Source organism: Myotis yumanensis, unplaced genomic scaffold (assembly GCF_028538775.1).
Source record: "Myotis yumanensis isolate MYYU_CA2020_CCGP unplaced genomic scaffold, mMyoYum1.0.hap1 SCAF_4, whole genome shotgun sequence".
Taxonomy (NCBI): domain Eukaryota; kingdom Metazoa; phylum Chordata; class Mammalia; order Chiroptera; family Vespertilionidae; genus Myotis; species Myotis yumanensis.
In genome coordinates this window covers 80,664,656-80,682,772 of record NW_027223755.1, presented here as the reverse complement: position 1 = coordinate 80,682,772, position 18,117 = coordinate 80,664,656, and the positions used below count along the sequence as shown (strand labels likewise).

The 18,117-nt window shown below is 43.8% G+C and overlaps 1 protein-coding gene across 11 annotated transcripts in view; it reads right to left on the bottom strand.

Annotated features, from left to right (window-relative positions):
• The window catches only part of CUX1 (cut like homeobox 1), a 375,359-nt gene that overhangs the window by 101,967 nt on the left and 255,275 nt on the right, over positions 1 to 18,117 (bottom strand). For all 11 annotated transcript variants that reach the window (XM_070412732.1, XM_070412733.1, XM_070412734.1 and 8 more), the window contains one exon: positions 2,805 to 2,853. In XM_070412732.1, the coding sequence (XP_070268833.1) occupies positions 2,805 to 2,853 (49 nt within the window). The remainder of the gene's footprint in view (positions 1 to 2,804; positions 2,854 to 18,117) is intronic.

Here is an 18,117-nt window from a genome sequence, read left to right as displayed (position 1 = left end):
CAGAGGGGACTCTGAATGAACTCCATGTACCTGCTTTCCTTACAGTGTGAGTTCCAGGATCAATTCTTATTCCCTGGGGATGAACTAATTGTTGCAGGTGTAGAATCACCACCTCCTTTATTCTAGAAACTATTTCTATTAATGTAGCCTCAGGCTGCAATGATTTATTTTGGCAGCCACATCAGGCTAGTAACTCACCCTGAGTTGTTGGTTAGAGCTCTCCTATGCCTCTCTCCACCCCACCATGCTGGCATGTCCCCAGAACAGGGCTTTATAATTCTCCCACCAAACCTGTGCTTCTTTAGCAACTATAGAATGAATATTTATGTAAGCACCCACTTCTTACCCAGGCATTTTACCTTTAATCTTCAAAACAATCTTGCAAAGGAAGAACTAGTTAGCATTCCCCTCCCTCCCTTTTTCTCACTTAAAAATTTCTTAAAATTTTAATTATAGTAAAATACATATAACATGAAATTTACCACCGTAACCATTGTTAAGCATATAGTTTAGTATATTAAGCACATTTACACTGTTGGGCAACCAATCCCCACTACCTTTTCATCTTTCCAAACTAAAACTCTGCACCCATTAAACAACTCCCTACTCTGCTCCCCCAGTGCCTGGCCTAATCTCTGTGAATGTGACTACTCCAGGGACTTCATGTAAGTGGGATCAGTGTTTGTCTTTTTATGATTTTTTAGCATAATGTCCTCAAAGTTCATCTTTTTTTCTTTAAAAAAAAAAAAAAAGAAAAAAAAAGAAGAGAAATGCAAGTCGTAGCTTACAGACTTGTTCGAGACTGCACAGGCAGGAAGTACCGAGTTGGGAAATGAACCAAGTGTCACTTTGGAGGTGGCACCCTTCTCTATCGCCCTGCCTGCTGTCTTCTAGGACTGAGACCTATCTGGGTGGCCTCAGCTCTTTGAGAATTGCATCAACTTGGCCAAACTTCTGTAGTACCTGGGACTGCCTCAGAGCCTGCATTTGACATTCACAGAATAAGGTTACCTGCTGCACAAATCAGAGCTTATCCCAAAGTGCCATCCAAAGAGAAGGCACCCCCAGACTGGGGAGAGTGGATGGGTGGGAATTTGAGAAACGCAAATGGCAATCCTGTGACAGAGGCGGTGAACCTTCCAGTAACTACTTTTGAGTTCAGGTCTCTGCAAAGTTGAGTGGTGCTGAGTAAAAACAGAGACCCAAAGTCAACTAGCTTCATAAGTAAAGGTAAATAAATACTTAAGCACCTTTGGGAGGTGAAGCAGAAGCAGTGCTTTTACAGAAGGAGCTGAGTGAATGGGGGCACGTGGGAAACAAGACCATTTGAAAGAAAGGCAAAGGGGGCCCTTGTTCTGTGGCCTGTTCCCTAGTGTGCTGGTGAAGAGCACAGGCTCCAGGCCTGGCTCTGCAATGTGCAGCTACTGCCTCGGTTTCCTCATCTGTAAAATGGGGATCATAACAGCACTGATCTTAGTGGGCTGCACTGAGGTTTAAGTGACTCTGTTCATGTGAGATGCCTAGAACAGAGCCAGGCAACTTAGCGCAAAATAAGTTACTCAAGAATTGGTAGCTCTTTCTACTATTACCAGGATAACTACATGTGGTAACGCTATCTCAGGCGCTTCGTTCCATGCATCTCTACTGAGCGCCTTCTATGGGCCAGGCCCAAGGTCCTCAGTGGTCACTCTGGGGATACAATACAGAACCCACAAAGTTTTCCTTTAACCCCTAGAGTGCCGGGGAGTGCTATCGCGCTCCTCCTGCAGTGTCACTATTAGATGCTAGTAGTTCACTCTTTATGTGGGAAAAACAATTTAAAAACCTTAACTCAAAATGCCTTGGCAATTTTAGCATAGTTCCTAGGATATTGGTTGGCATTCAAAGGGTTAAGAAAGAAGAAATTCACACATCCTGGGATTATTCTTATGCATAAACTGACCTTCACATTTTAATCAGAGTTGAGGATGATTTTATTGGTCTGGGTAAGCTATGTCAGCCAAGGGGCGGGCACCCTATGGAGCTTGTGGAAGGTGGGAAGCAGCGACCAGAGACCCAGAAAGGACTTTCACCCTGTGGGGGCTGTGCTTGCTGGCCACAGAGGCACAGCACCATGCTTTCCTGTGCTGTGGCTGCCCAGCTGTCAAACTGAGTGTTGGGGAGGCCATGGCCTGTGCAGTCTAGGGCTGAGGAACATCATGGCTTTGGCTATTTCTCCCACAAATAGAGAAGATAAATGGGGAGAGCCCTTTCTTTCCAAAGCAGCAGGACCATTTGCTGAATAAAAATATTTTATTGTTCTACGGAGTCCTAGGAGAAGGAAGGGGTTCTACAGGTGGCCAAATTTTCCAGGCAGCTAAGCATTTAGAGCCACCAATACCGTGTGCCTATTTTGTGCCAGACACTGTTGAGGACTTCCTGAAAGGCACCTGTGCCAACTAAGTACCAGCCAAAAGGGGGCTGACCGCTGAAGGCTCTCTCCAGACAAGTGACTTCACCCAGCAGAGGGGAGTGATAAAGACTTCTCTGCAGCATAATGGCTGCCACATGGACAGAGGCGGGTATGAGCCACTTCCCAGTGGACCATCACCAACCAGGGGGTGTCTGGGATGCTTGGGTCACATCAAAGACTTTGCCTGTGACTTTTCATGTATTTCTCATGACATCAGGAGAAGTGTTAACATTGATAGCTGTATGTAAAAAATACAAGAATAACTGGCTTCTAACTTAGAGAGAAGCATCTTCCAAGATGACAAATGGCTATGCTAATATGATTTTATCCCTGAAGCCATCAAGCATCCTACCTGGTTTGCTCTTTCAAGGTCCGTCATGATCATTTCAATTTCATCGGCCCTAGGAGACGAGAGGAAGAGAGCGTGTTAGTCAGTAGCCAGCCAGGCTCCGGGGTGCCCACAGTTCTGAACTTGGCAGAATGACTTATAGGTACACATTCCAGGTAGAGTCCCCAGTGTAGGGGGAGAGAAGAGTCATGCAGTCCTGTGATCGGGCACCGCTGCTCACTGGGAGGAGGTAGGCCTGCCCTTGAGGTGCTCCTGATCTTGTCAGGGAGAGAATCATAAAAAGATAAAGTACAGTGTCCTGCCAAAAGATTGAATAGAACTCTGAACAGAGTAGTCTGGAAAAACAAGAAATGAATTCTCCTTGGGAGAGGGAATCTGAAAAGGCTTTGGAGGAGATTGCATGTGAACTGGGTTTTGAAGGATGAGTAGAAGTTTGCTAGGACTGAGAGAAACACGAGAAGTGGAGGAGAGGATAGGAATGCAAGTCGGGGACTCTGCAGTCTGCTCTTCAAACCACCTGAGTTCACCACCAGCATCTGGCCTGCTCACACACAGGGAGTTCCAGGTCCCTTTTTTTCTGTTTTGAAAGTACTTCCTTGAGTAATTTGAAGGCAATAATATGGTTCCAACATATAACATAATGAGAGAGAAAATAATGCTGAGAATCCTATTGAGAAGGGTGTGGTCAATTTCGAAAGTCTATGGGAGGTTAGAACTGGGCACCCCGGCAAGTCACTGCCCCAAACTTCTATATTCAGTCCCTGGCTGGTCGGTTTTGCTGTTTGCTGCACCCAAAGCTTTTTTAGCCTTTAGCCGCACGCTGCGATTTGAGGCAATCTTATCAACTTCCCGCAGTTCGGACGGGGTAACAGATGCCTTGTGTGTGATCGGGTTCAAGGCTCATTGTATCTGTTTGAAATAGTATCCTGCTTTCAGACTGGTCTGAGAAAAGTCTGAAACAATTCATAAAATGTCCTAGTTAAGTGAAGTTATTTTTAGGATGACTTCGTGAAGAAGGCAGTGTCTTTGGAAGACAAACACCCCAACTGGGCCTCTTTGGTGAAAATACTAAGTGAAAGGGGGTGGGTTGGGGGGGGCGGGCAGCTTAAATTACTAAACATCTCACCGCATCATCTGAAACGGAAACCTCCAAGATTTCAAAAAAACTGCTCTGCCAAAGAAAAGATAGTCTAATGACGACAAAGGATAAAAAAATAATTAAAGGTGTGAAGGGTCTAAAACAGGACAGAAAAGGATACCTGACAGTCAGTACAGAAAGCTGCTATCTTGACAACCTGCTGATGAAGTGCCAATTCCACTGGGTACAAGATGAAATAAAAAGTGAACACACTCTTCTTAAGGCAAATCATAACGTTTAAACACAATTTTGTACTTTAATCAAACAGTTATTCATATGTATTTACAAAGTCCAGATATACCTGGCAAATTTCCCTGGCTACTGGAATCATTCATTCATTCACTCTCGTGCCATGAACATTTCCGACACCTACAAGTTTCCTGGCCCTGGGCAGGGCTACGGGAGGGGCACATATAGACATGGCTCCTGCAGATCTTGCCAGTACTGTGTTTTTACAAGAGAAGGATGGAAACACTTAGCTGTTGAATACCTGAAAAAACTCTATAGGTGGTGTCTCACGTCTCTCTCTCTCTCTTTTTTAAAATATATATATTTTATTGATTTTTTACAGAGAGGAAGGGAGAGGAATAGAGAGTTAGAAACATCGATCAGCTGCCTCCTGCACACCCCCTACTGCAGTGATGGCGAACCTTTTGAGCTCGGCGTGTCAGCATTTTGAAAAACCCTAACTTAACTCTGGTGCCGTGTCACATATAGAAATTTTTTGATATTTGCAACCATAGTAAAACAAAGATTTATATTTTTGATATTTATTTTATATATTTAAATGCCATTTAACAAAGAAAAATAAAAAAAAATGAGTTTACGTGTCACCTCTGACACGTGTGTCATAGGTTCGCCATCACTGCCCTACTGGGAATGTGCCCGAAACCAAGGTAACATGCCCTTGACTGGAATCGAACCTGGGACCCTTCAGTCTGCAGGCTGACACTCTATCCACTGAGCCAAACCGGTCAGGGCGTCTCATGTCTCTCTTGAGCAGATGAGGGGAACTGGCTGCAGGACCCAGCCGCTGGGTGGGGAAGGGCCTGGCTGAGTGAGCAGAGATCCTGAGTGTGGGCCTTGGCGAGGGTTTTTTCCTAGTCACTCCTGTTGGGTCCTCAATGAGCACTTTTTTTTAAAAAAATTTTTTTATTGCTTAAAGTATTACGAAGGGTATTACATATGTGTCCTTTTTTTTCCCCCTGCCCTTGACAATCCCCTGGCCTCCCCTACGCCCCCAGTGTCTTATGTCCATTGGTTATGCTTATATGCACGCATACAAGTCCTTCGGTTGATCTCTTACCCCCCTCCCTCCTGCCCCCCAACCCTCCCCAGCCTTCCCGCTGCAGTTTGACAATCTATTTGAGGCAGCTCTGCCTCTGTATCTATTATTGTTCAAAAGTTTATAATGATCTCTATTATCCATGAATGAGTGAGATCATGTGGTATTTTTCTTTCATTGACTGGCTTATTTCACTTAGCATAATGCTCTCCAGTTCCATCCATGCCATTGCAAATGGTAAGAGTTCCTTCTTTTTTACAGCAGCATAGTATTCCATCGTGTAGATGTACCACAGTTTTCTAATCCATTCATCTACTGATGGGCACTTAGGCTGTTTCCAGATCTTAGCTATGGTGAATTGGAGCACTTTCATCTTCCTTTACTTCTGGCTAATTTATCTGTCATTGACATATTTCTTCTGCTTTATTTGGAACTATTATTTGGATTTGGTTGTACATCTACTTCTGTCCTCCACATCATTCAACCTTTCCTTATCCTTTCTAGATGCTTTTGGGTGGTTCTTCAATTTGACCCAACTGCAGCTGTATTGGTCCTGTAATTTACCTTGTTTCTTCTGTTCCTTAGTTTAGTTATTCTGTTTTTCATACATATTCCTACTTCATTCACTTAAAAAAATTATTCCTTGTTTTTGCTTTATGTTGCTATTATCTTCCCTTCTTTTCTTGAGTGCATTTCTCATGCTTTATTTTGTATTCCTGTCAGATCACACATACTGTTGTTGTTGTTGTTGTTTTTTTTGCGGGGGGGGGGGGGGGAGGGGGGGCGGTCTGTCCTACAGAGGGATGTTTTCTTCGGCTTTCCTTGGGGGTGCCGCTACTCTTTCTGGCAGAGAGGCAGGCCCTGCTGTCTCTCTCAGGATGAAGTGAAGGAGAAAGACACACAGCAGGTGTTCAATGTATTTTGCTGAGTGAAGAAAGGAGGGGGGGGGGGGGTGATCCCAGGACCCAGAGGAATCATTGATAACTCTCCTCCACCAGGAAGATCCTCTGGTCAGAGTTTCACCTTTAATTCTCTGGGAATTCCCAATCCTGGATCTGGAGATAAAGGGGAGAGGTGTGACTGCCTGTTTTTATCCACTGCTCAATCCTTGCCTGGCTCTGCCATTGGCCAAGGGGCCAGTATAGGGTCAGACACAAGCTGAGGCTAGAGAAGAGAGGGGTTCCCAGGGGCCTGGCTTTACCTAGAGCTGGCAGCAAGGCTGGGACCCGTGGGGACAAATTCTACCAGATTTAGGGGACTTGGATGGGCTTAAGAGCCTCCTCAGACAGTGAGTGGTTTTGGATACTCATTAGTATGCCTAATATCCAGAAAACAATGCACTATTTCCAAAAGGTTTCAATTCCCTTATAAAGAATTAGTCACAATTAAACAGAAAGGTGCCTTCTCGGCAGTCTGAGGCAATCCCTGGAAGTGAATTTCAAGTTTTTCCATCTTGTGGTCAGTTTAACTTCAGTTACTAAGCAACCACTAAACTGACCAAAATATTGAATGTGATAACAACTATTGCACTTACCTTTCATTACAAGAGCAACTCTCAGATTTCCAAAGCTTTCAAATGATAATGACAACACTGAGCCCTGCTGTTAAAAAGCACGGCTATTCAGCACCAGGTATCCTGATGACAGCAGGGCCCAGGGGGGCTGCAGCTCCCATTCACAGAATGGACCAGAAGCCACAGGAGGAGACAATGGAGCAGTGGGCAGGGAAAACGCCAAACTATTATTTTAAAAGTCTGTAGGCTTGTGATTCATTTTTCAAGGGGCATGCTTTTTAAAAGATCAAAAATATATCTATCAAGATATTTCAGTGTGCCGAAACCGGTTTGGCTCGGTGGATAGAGCATCGGCCTGTGGACTGAAAGGTTCCAGGTTCGATTCCGGTCAAGGGCATGTACCTGGGTTGCGGGCACATCCCCAGTAGGAGATGTGCAGGAGGCAGCTGATCGATGTTTCTCTCTCATCGATGTTTCTAGCTCTCTATCTCTCTCACTTCCTCTCTGTAAAAAATCAATAAAATATATTAAAAAAAAAAAAGATATTTCAGTGTGATCGGGGTTTTGAAGATGGGAAATGCAGCCACTGGCACTTGTGGACGAGGACGGAGATGGTGGGGGCGTTGATAGTCTGTGCTGGTCGCATCTTAGAACACAACCGCCACTGAGTCTGTGCAAAGCACTCCTCTCCAAACTGCTGCGCCTGCCCTCCCAACAAAATGAATGCTCCCAGACAAACTGCCCTCAATAAGTAACACGAAAATGCCCAGAGGTTATACTACAACTATAAATACTACAACTATAAATGTTATCTGAAAAGTGCAGTAATGAATTAGATGCCATGTGCTTTCATTGAGTGAGTGTCAACAATATTCTGAAGGTTTTTCATTCTTTTCATTTTGAAGGCCCAACTACCACATCAGGATCTGGAGCCTGACATTAATCTAAAATCATTTATTTTCCAAAGTCCATAATAACAGCACATATTGTTTGCTCAGCAAAACTATTTATTATAAAAATTTAGTTCTCTCACCTTTTTATGAGCTGACAAAACAGCTCTCACTGATCTATTAACCTGCACGGCATTACGTTCCACTCCGACTTCAAAGAGCGAGTAATTTCAGCTTGGCCTAGAACATTTGGTTTATCCAGTCCGTTTCCTACGGATCATTTCAGGGTATTCTCTGCACTAACACGCAATTTTTATGAGGAACTCGAAAGGACGTGGTCAAGGTGGATGGAAGGGAGATTATATCCACACTGGGAACTCCGTGTTTACTTTCACACTAGCCCCCCAAGTGCTAAGGGATGGCACCAAGGCAAGGCTGGTGCATATTTCAATACCCAAACACTCATACTGTCATCAGGATCTGTTAGACCAAGTATATCTACAGGCAGTTAGAGAAGTGTCCTTGGCGGCCTTCAAAGATCAGTGTGTCTTCTTGGACCCAAGTTGAAAGTCTCAATACTAGATTATAAAGTTCTTGAGCATCAAAAGAAGAAATAGCTAACGATTAATCTTCCGTTTTAAAAATTAAAAGACAAAAAGCTCCCGTATGTGTAATAAAGTGAAGTCTCCCCCTTCCACCTGGATGCTGCATTTGACAGCCTCAGCTGTCAGGAAGGTGACCGCTTTCCTGACAAGTTACACACCAGGCCAGGCTCTCTTGGTAAAAGGAGGTGGAGGAGACACAGTGGGCTCACTGGACCAGCATCAGAAAGAGCACTAGGAAAAGGAGATGGCCAGAGAGTCAGGCACTGAGGAAGGTTTCTTGGCTGTGGGTCTAGAACCCCTTAATGGGGGTGGGCGTCCTCAGGAAAGGCCATCTCTCTCTGTCCTCGCCTGGGCACACAGATGAGGAGCTGGGCACAGTGCAGAAGTCTGATCTCACCGCAAGGAAAGGTTGGTCTGAGTCACATGCGAGAGCCAGACAGGACTGTACCCGGAGGAGGTGGCACTGTGCCCTCCTTGTGCACAGGCACTGAACCACCCCATGGATGTGGGTCACAGACTAGGCCGGGGATGGAGGGGCAGTCTCTGCTCAATCCTACTGAGCACCTACTATGTGCTACAGCTGATGGGGAAGCAAATGTCCCAAGTGGAGACAGCAGTGCTTACTTAGTAGCACTGGTATTTGCCTTATTACTAGTTCACTGACCATACACCTGCACATCCTAAGGGCTTTGCAAACATGAGGAGGGAGAGTGTCGTGGAGGAAAGGCATGGTCTGCATCTGGAGGATGAAGACAAGTTTGTTGGGCAGAGAATAGCGGGGCTGAGAGAGCAACAACCTTCTAGACCAGCCGTGGGCAAACTACGGCCCGCGGGCCGGATCCGGCCCGTTTGAAATGAATAAAACTAAAAAAAAAAAAAGACCGTACCCTTTTATGTAATGATGTTTACTTTGAATTTATATTAGTTCACACAAACACTCCATCCATGCTTTTGTTCCGGCCCTCCAGTCCAGTTTAAGAACCCATTGTGGCCCTCGAGTCAAAAAGTTTGCCCACCCCTGTTCTAGACAAAGAAATCACACCATGGTGGGTGCCTTTAAACTTGTAACAGCTTTGTGGGTGCTCTCTTGGGATTTCATGATACCCTGTGCCCTCATCTGCACATATGACAGGTCCCTTTTATGCCTCCGATTTCTTCCTCCGGGATGATGGCATTGATCAGCTCTTCCAGACCACATCACAGCAAGAGTGACAGAGGGGATCCTGGCCTGATGTCTGGCTTTCATGGCGACGCATCGGAAATTTCACCGTTAAGCATGTTCCTGATTTTGGACTTTCAATATCTATGTTCCTATTTTGTTAATGAAATATCCAACTGTTCCTATTTTATTAAGACTCTTTAATAAAAGATGGATATTGATCTCATTAAGTACCTTTGAAGCATTTATGGAGCTAATTAAATGGTTTTTCTCCTCTGACCCACTAAAGTGGTAAATTATACAGACAGTTATCTGCTCCCGTTTGGTTGTGGTGTATTACACATTTAATGTCCTCTTGAATTCTATTTGCTAATATTTTATTTAGTATTTTTTCATAAATATTTATATATGGGATTGACCTTATTTGTCTTATCTTTGTCAGGTGAAGTCATACAAAACACTTTTTATAGCATTTCCTTCTCTTTGTAGACAAAGTGAGCTATCACAGATTTGACAATATTACTCTTAAAAAAACCCTACACCTATATCCCACCTGTACAATCTAAATCCCACTGCCTGGCAGGCCAGCCCTTTGGTGTCTGCACCCGGGGGAGCTCCTCAAGGCTGCCTCCACCAGCCCCGCCTGCATCTCTCAACACTTCCTCTCCCATGAGGTCTGTGGCCTCTTTGGCATGGACTAATCCTCCCCTCGGATGCATTCCCAGGGGGGTTAGTGTTCAAGTCCAGTCTGCCTTAGATGGGCTGGTGGATTCCAGCAACTTCTTTTGGCTCCCTCTCTCCCAGTCAGACCCAAAGTGCTTTTGGGTCAAGATCCTCTCATCCTCACTGTGGGCCAGGATTCTGCAGGAAGCAGAGGGTCAACAGCTGATTACAGAATGACCTCCCCTAAACACCTCCTTTTCCAGCTTTATTTCCCACGTGTCAAACAATCGAGCCTTCCCAACAAAGAAACCTAAGTGCAGAACTGCTTTCTCATCAGAGCCATTGTACTGAGGTTCATTTTGTTTCTTGCAGATGTGTTTTTTTTACAGCCTATTAGTAATACGCATCCCGTGTAAATTTCCTTCTGTAGCTCAATCAACATTCTTCACAGTCTCTTGAGTCCTACTCTGTTCCCTGAAGCCACCATGCTTGCCCCCATGGCCACCTCTCTGTTGAGGTCTCCACGGCAGCTGCTGTCACCATCCAGGTCTCAGCTCTCATGGCCATCCTCTGAAAGGTCTCCTGGCAGCCTCACTCCCCATCATCCACTCGCTTTATTTTTATTGCACTATTATTCCTGTCTCAAAGTCTTGTTTGTATATTGATTACTTGTTGATTTACTGCTATAATCCCAGAGAACAAAGCAGGTGCCCATTAAATACTGGTTAATCAAATATGCAAACTAACATCTGTGCTACCCGAAGTCCACTCTGCTCTGGACAAGCAACAATTCACTGTCTGGTATTTTAAAGAGCAAAAAGTGGGCAGGGGTATTTTGTCAAATTGTAAATATGACTTTTAAGGAAAGAGTCTCTAAGTTGTTTTTGCAGAAGGAAAATGATTCACTTTTCTTACCACTTTTAACAGCCTTTGAAAGGGAAGGCAACAACTGCCTTAGAGGGGAAAAAAGTATTTTAAAGACCAAGAGTTAGGCTTCCTTTTGTCCAAATGTGAGGTCCTGGAGGGCAGGGCAGTTGGCCTGGCTCACCTGTTATCCTCATGCCTCACACAGAGCTGGACACAAACTAGGTCTCAGCAAACTCTGATTGAGAAGGTTAGGAGGGAGGTGAGGAGGAGCAACCATTATTTGGGGAAAGGTTTTCTTGACAACCCTCGTCTGTATGACCAGTCCTGTCTTTCATTTCCCACCCGGGTTAAGGCACCTCTGAGTTGTTAGGGGTTGAGGGCAGAGGTGAAGCTGTGTGGCATCCTTCCAAGCCCCCCATTTAACATGTCACTCCAGAGTGGACCCACCCCTCCCTGATCACACCAGGGCCTGGGTAGCAAGACAGTGGGAGAGCTTGACCCGTAGGGAAAACCTTCTGGAAATTACGGTTTTTATTCTTGTTGGAAATGAAACCGTGTCAAGAGACAGTTAAATGGCCAGGATGTCACTTTTACCTGCTCAGAAATTAACCACAATTTGTTCATTTTTATGCCAATTTAAAAGATACAACAGTAACAATTAAAATCAATTTTAGTTAACTCTGATCTTTTCAATCTCAAATAAGAAAATCTATTTCTCTCTTTGCCTAGCTATTTATTTAGCTGACTTATTTACATGAAATGATATAAATAATATCCTCCTTTAGTTTATCTGAGTCTAGCTGACAACCAAGTTGTCTTCGACAGCCCACATGGAGTTAACTTTCCCCATATGCCAACCAGCAGGGCTGCTCCAGGAGGCCAGTCACTCACCAGAATATGACCCTCAGTCTGAGCCTGTGACTGTCACTCAGGCCTCAGCATTCCCTAGTCAGAGACATGGGACAGCTGTGGCCAGAGAATGAGCTCATGAGATTGCATAATTCATTTTGCTACTGAGACCACCCAAAGCCTTTTGGGTTAAGTGTCTGGGTTAATCTTCAGATGCTTCTTGCCATTTCTCCACAGTTCTAACACTGCTGCTCTAAAAACGAGGTGAAAGTTAGATGTGAAAATCTTATTCTTTCCTTAAATCAAGTGCCTCAGGGTAACAAGTAGGATGGAGTGACTGGAGGCGAAATTAAGGAAATTGTGGGCTAGAGCAGTGGTCGCCAACCTTTTGGACTTCACAGACCGTCAGTGGTCCATGGACCACTGGTTGGTGACTATTGGTCAAGAGAACCACAAGAGCATGGCTTGCAGAGCAAACAGACCTGGATTCCCCGCCCCCCCCCCCCCCCCCCCCCCCCAGTGCCTTTTAGTCGTCTGACCTTGAGCAGACCTTAGAGCTAGATAGCCACGTGCATGGGAGGAGTAAAACAACTTTTCTCAAAGAAACTGGCATGAGGACAAAATAAGAACATTGATGGAGGAGAATAGGACTTTGTAAACTACAAAGACCCATGCGCATATTCATTATTATTGCCGCATGTGAAAATCAAGACTTTCTCTTCTGGTCAGAGCTGATTTTCAACACCTGAGACCATTAGAAGATAACCATAACCAACCATGAAGTGGCCTTTGCCAAAAATTTCCAGGCTAAATCTGATCAGGCCTCTAGATGCAACTACAAACTTACAGGAATCACAGAGGACAGAGGAACATGCTCAGCTACATCTTGGGATGCTGTTGGCACAACCCAGACTGTGGGAAACTCTTCAGGACAAATGAACCAGCTACACACACACAAATAAATCACAAAGAAAAGAAAGAGAGATGGAGAGGAATCTTTAAAATGAATGGGACTTAAAGGCATACCAACCAATTACAATATGTGAATCTTGCCTGGATCCTGATTTGAACAAATTTATTTATTTTTTTTAAATCCTCACCTGAGGATATGTTGTTTTTTTTTAATTGATTTTTAGAGAGAGAGCAAGGGAGAGAGAGAAACATCAACTGGTTGCCTCCGGTACGCAGCCAGACCAGGGATCAAACCCGCAACCTTTTGGTGTAAGGATGACACTCCAACCAACTAAGTCACCCAGCCAGGGCTTCTGATTTGAACAAATTAAAAAATAAAACCATTTATGATGTGTAGGGGTGGTTAGAAATTTAAATATTGATGATATTAAGAAATTAGTTTTTGACGTGATAATAGTATTGTGGCTATATTAAAAAGGAAGAGTCTTATTGTGAAGATCCACATGCTAGAACATTCAGAGGTAAAATGAAAGGATTCTGAAAGTAGCTTCAAGGTAAAACTGAGGTGGGGAGGGGACAGGTGAGACAGGATCAGCTATGCATGAAATGGCAGGAACCGAACAAGAGGCACCTGGGATCCTCTATTGTATGTTGGAAATTTAACATAATAAAAAGCAAACAAAAAAGTATGAGATGATAAAAACAAAAGCAAAGGCCATCTCAGTAGTTTTGCATCCTTCTATCACCATGCGTCAACTATCTAGTCTGTGCTGATGCTGACTGCTGTACTCTGTTTGCACAGAAATGAGGTGATGAGCAGAACAGTGCCTGGGAGGAGGCTGCAGGGAGGCCTCTGGGAAGGAATACCGATTAGAGAGGGGCGTCCAGTGCTGGAAGTCCAGCTCTGCCTGAGACTCGGTACTTGACAAATTTTAGTCAAGACAGTTAACCTCTCTGAATATCAATTTACCCACTCATCAAAGGGAGGAAAAAGTATACATGAAAAGCACCTCTCTGTAAGAAGAATGTGATTGAAAAATCACATGTGGGTGTTTTTCTTTGATACAGAAAAAGATTGTTTGCAGAGAACAGAGTACGGGAGGGAAAAGGATTCTGGAGGGGACACTCACGTCCCATCCTTCATCCCACAAGAAAAGGGGTTTCAGGAGCTGCTTCCACGTGGGCAATGGAGGAAACTGAGGCCCTCCCACCTTTCACCAAGGGCCTCTGTGCCCAGGGAGCCCGCACAGACTGTGCCAAAAATTTGGGCTGAGAACAGCACCAGCAGGACTGAGCTTGCTGCTTCATTACATTTAAGAAAAGGTTTTGGCAGGGCTGCTTTATACCATCTATAAATATATACGTATTTAAAGTCTCCTTCACGAATTTAGTGTACAATTTGTCAGCACATCCTTCCAGAGGTTGGAGCACGGCTTGCCTGGTTTGAGTGTTCACTCTCTTGGAAGCACCTTTCAGATTTTGTTTTCCTTCCTCTGTTTGCTTTACCCTGTAAACACCCTGCCCACAGCCAAAAGGTGCTGATCAAGTGACCAACTGTGCAAGAGAATCGTATGATTCCTAGCATGGCACCTGTGTCTCTCACCGTCTCCTGCAGCGTGCAGAGGCTGCGCCCCTGGCGTTCCCTGAGAATCTGCTCAGGTATCATAGGTGGGGAAACTGAGGCCCAGGGAGGAGTAGTGTCAAAGAAGCTCAAGGCCACCATGAGCAGCTGGTGTAGCGTAAGAACCCTGCTTTTCCCTTCCAAATGTAAGGGGTTCTAATTACTCCCTTTCTCCCCTAAGTACTACTTGGTAGGAACTGTTAAGAAAAGGTTTAGTGACAGAGCAGCTAACACTAAGAATAAAAAAAGATCTCTGATTGCATACCAGTTATTACTACTCTCAGCTCCCTTCTCCTCCTTACCTCCAAGCCCAAGCCCAAACCCAAGCCCAAGGCGACTTCCTGGGCCCTGGGCCCCTGTCTACAGACTCAGGCTGTTCTCCTGCCACACCCACACCCACACCCACACCCAGAGGCTTTCTGACTACACAGCTCCCCATAAACCTAAAGCTCCTTCCCCTCCACCTGGACTTTCTCCAGCAAATTAAATGCTCAGCTCACCTGTGGCTTCTGAGGCCCTCATTGTATTTGCCCACAATCCCCTGCCCCCGCCATGGCCCTGTACTTAGTGAGCTGGTGGTTTCCTTCACCCTGCAGGCTGGGAAGTGAAACTGGAGAACAAGGCAGCGAGGGCAGCAGCACATTCAGAGGAAAGACAGCATCCTTCCTCTTCCTCTCACTGGCACCAAAAGTCTGCATTTCGGCAGCGTAAGTGCCTTTTTTAGGGCAACTTGAAAATGAATAATTCAGTGGTTCCTATTCTACTTGTGAAGTGTTAGACAAACAATTCAGACGGGGCCAGACTTGCTGGCCCCATAAAGACCATCCCTTCCCTTCATTCTGACATCATCCGACTTGGCCATGAATCTTTAAGAACACCCTCCATCCTGTCTGATCACTAAAATACCACAAAGGAAGTTCACAATACTCAGACAGAGGGAAAAAAATAGAAAGGTTAATTGTAATATCAAGTTTTCCCTCGTAGCCAAGCAAACAGTAAGTACATCAGGGCAGCATAGTAATATAGCTCTCTTTAAAAACCCTATGTATGGAATGTCTTAGTCACATCAGGTTATTAAGTAGTTGAGCTTTCTATTCAAACCCAAGCCTTAAAAGTATCTTCCTTATGGAGCTCTACCTTTGAACTCCCAGGATCCATCTCTAGGAATCCTACTGAGTCTGTGCCTTGTATTAAGCCACCTAGAATACTTTTTGGAGACAGGTGTGATGAAAAGTTTAAGTTAAACAAACCACCTTCTTGGTTTTATTACAGAATTCATTTTGGGAGAATTCAACTCACTTACTGAACAAGCCAAACCTTCTTTCATATGTTCATGGCTGGAACATGTTAGCTGATACCATCTTGATGCCCCTCCATTGGGAAGACACATATAGCAGATAACTGCCTTAGAGCTCAGCCTGCTTTTGATTATCGACGTATAATGTTGCAATTCTGGAGAGGAAACTGGATTCCGTCAGTTTTCAAATGACAGGAGAGGGTACTCTCCAGGTTTAACCCCTAGAGAAGGACTCCGGATACCCAGGCAATACATTTCTCAGTTTAGTAAAAGTTCAAGGACATCTTAGTCTATGTGTGCCACCCATTAGGATCTACACAGCATACCTCAAGTGTGTAAAATATATTTACCATATGCTAGGGAATAAAGAACTTATCACTAGTTAATGATCCTGCTAAACAGTAGATGTTTTGTGAAGGCAGGAGAAATTATTGGACAATCCAAATAATTTGAATTCACCAGCGGGAATTTGTAGGTTCAGAGTATTCTATAAAGCACTGGGTCTCATTGAAGAGGGTGGGGAAGTGGCAAGGTTAATAACGTAGGGAAGAGAACATTTGAGATATTGCTCCACAACAATTATTTTCAGTTTTGTCTAAATGAACTTTTTTTAAAAAAATCCTCACCAGAGGATATTTTTTCCATTGATTTTTAGAGAGAGTGAACGGGATGGAGGAGGGAGTTAGAGAGAAACACTGATAAGAGAGAGAGAGACACCAACTGGTTGCTCCCTGCACATGCCGGGGATCAAACCTGCAACCCTTCGGTCTGTGGGCTGACGCTCTAACCACTGAGTATGCCAGCCAGGGCTCAAATAAACTCTTACAAAAATTCTCAAAAAAAAAGTAAGGAAGCCCTGGCTGGTGTGGCTCAGTTAGTTGGAGCATTGTCCTGTACACTGAAAGGTTGCAGGTTCGATTCCCAGTCAGGGCACATATCCAAGTTTCAGGTTCAAACCCCAGTCAGGCATGTATGCAGGGCAACCAATCGATGTTCTCTCTCACCTCTCTTTGTCTTTGTCTCTCGCTCTCTCTCTTTCAAATCAAAAAACACATCCTTGGGTAAGGATTTAAGAAAAGTATAAGGAAGTGTAACTTGCTGCTATGCTTGACATATAATGTATTAACAGTACATTATGGTGAGGGAATTTAAAATAAATCCATGGTTTCTTTAAAGATGTCAGAGGGCTCAATGGTTCTGCATCTGACAGTGAGTTTCAGTAAGGAGAGGAGACAGGGCAGGGCTGGACTGGAGACTCAGCAGAGTCAGAGTCAATTAAGCCTTTTGGTCTGTATTCCTTAAATAGATCAGAAAGTTTATGACAGAGATACTGTGAATTAGAAGAAAGGTATCAACAATGAAGAAAAATATAGGTTAAGAGAAGAGTTATATCAGTAAATGTAACCAAGCCAAATTCACCTATAAAAATAAAATGCATTATTTGAAGAAAACCTTAAATCTAACAAAATGTAGTAGAAACACACTTCAAAGGCAAAGATTGACTCGATTTTTTAAAAGGCAAGGGTAAGGTTTTAAGCCATACTAGACAATATAATATATAGCAAAACAACATTATGGAGAAATAAGTCATACTAAGAGGCACAGTAAATAATAAAGCATAGCAAGCTTGAAGTTGTCTTAAATCCCAAGGCAAGAAAATTTATAAGATAAGTAATACAAAAGTAAAAAGAAATGCAATATACAGAAGTATAATCCTACTAGAAAACATGCTACACTACTCGGAAAACATGAGAGTTTAAGGGGTTCCAATCACATGGAATCTGAAAATCAGGCTGCAGTTGAATTTAAATGGGGGGAATGACAAGAGTGCTTGGTTATAGGAACAGGACAGACACTTAGAACTACCATTATTTTTCACAGAGAAACAAGAGAGATGCTTTTTTCTAAAAACAGGAGTGAGAACATATTCACCAATGATATATATGTCACTAATCATCAGAGAGATGCAAATTAAAACCACATGAGGTTTCATTTCATACCTACCAGAATGACTACTACCAATAATAAACAAACAACAAATGCTGGAGAGGATGTGGAGAAAAGGTAACCCTTAGTACACTGCTGGTAGGAATGCAGACTGGTGCAGCCACTATGGAAAACAGTGTGGGGTTTCCTCAAAAAATAAAAAATGGAACTGCTGTTTGACCCAGCAATCCCACTTCTGGGAATATATCCTAAGAATCCCAAAACATCAATCAGAAAGAATATATGCACCCCTTTGTTCATAGCAGCACAATTTATAATAGCTAAGATCTGGAAACAGCCCAAGTGCCCATCAGTAGATGAGTGGATAAAAAACTGTGGTACATTTACACCATGGAATACTATGCAGCAATAGAAAAAGAAGGATCTCTTACCCTTTCAGGCAGGGTGGACTTGGAGATTACTATGCTAAGCAAAATAAGCCAGTCAGAGAAAGACACATATCACATGATCCCACTTACTTGTGGAATCTAATGAACAAAATAAAATGACGAACAAAACAGGACCATAAAC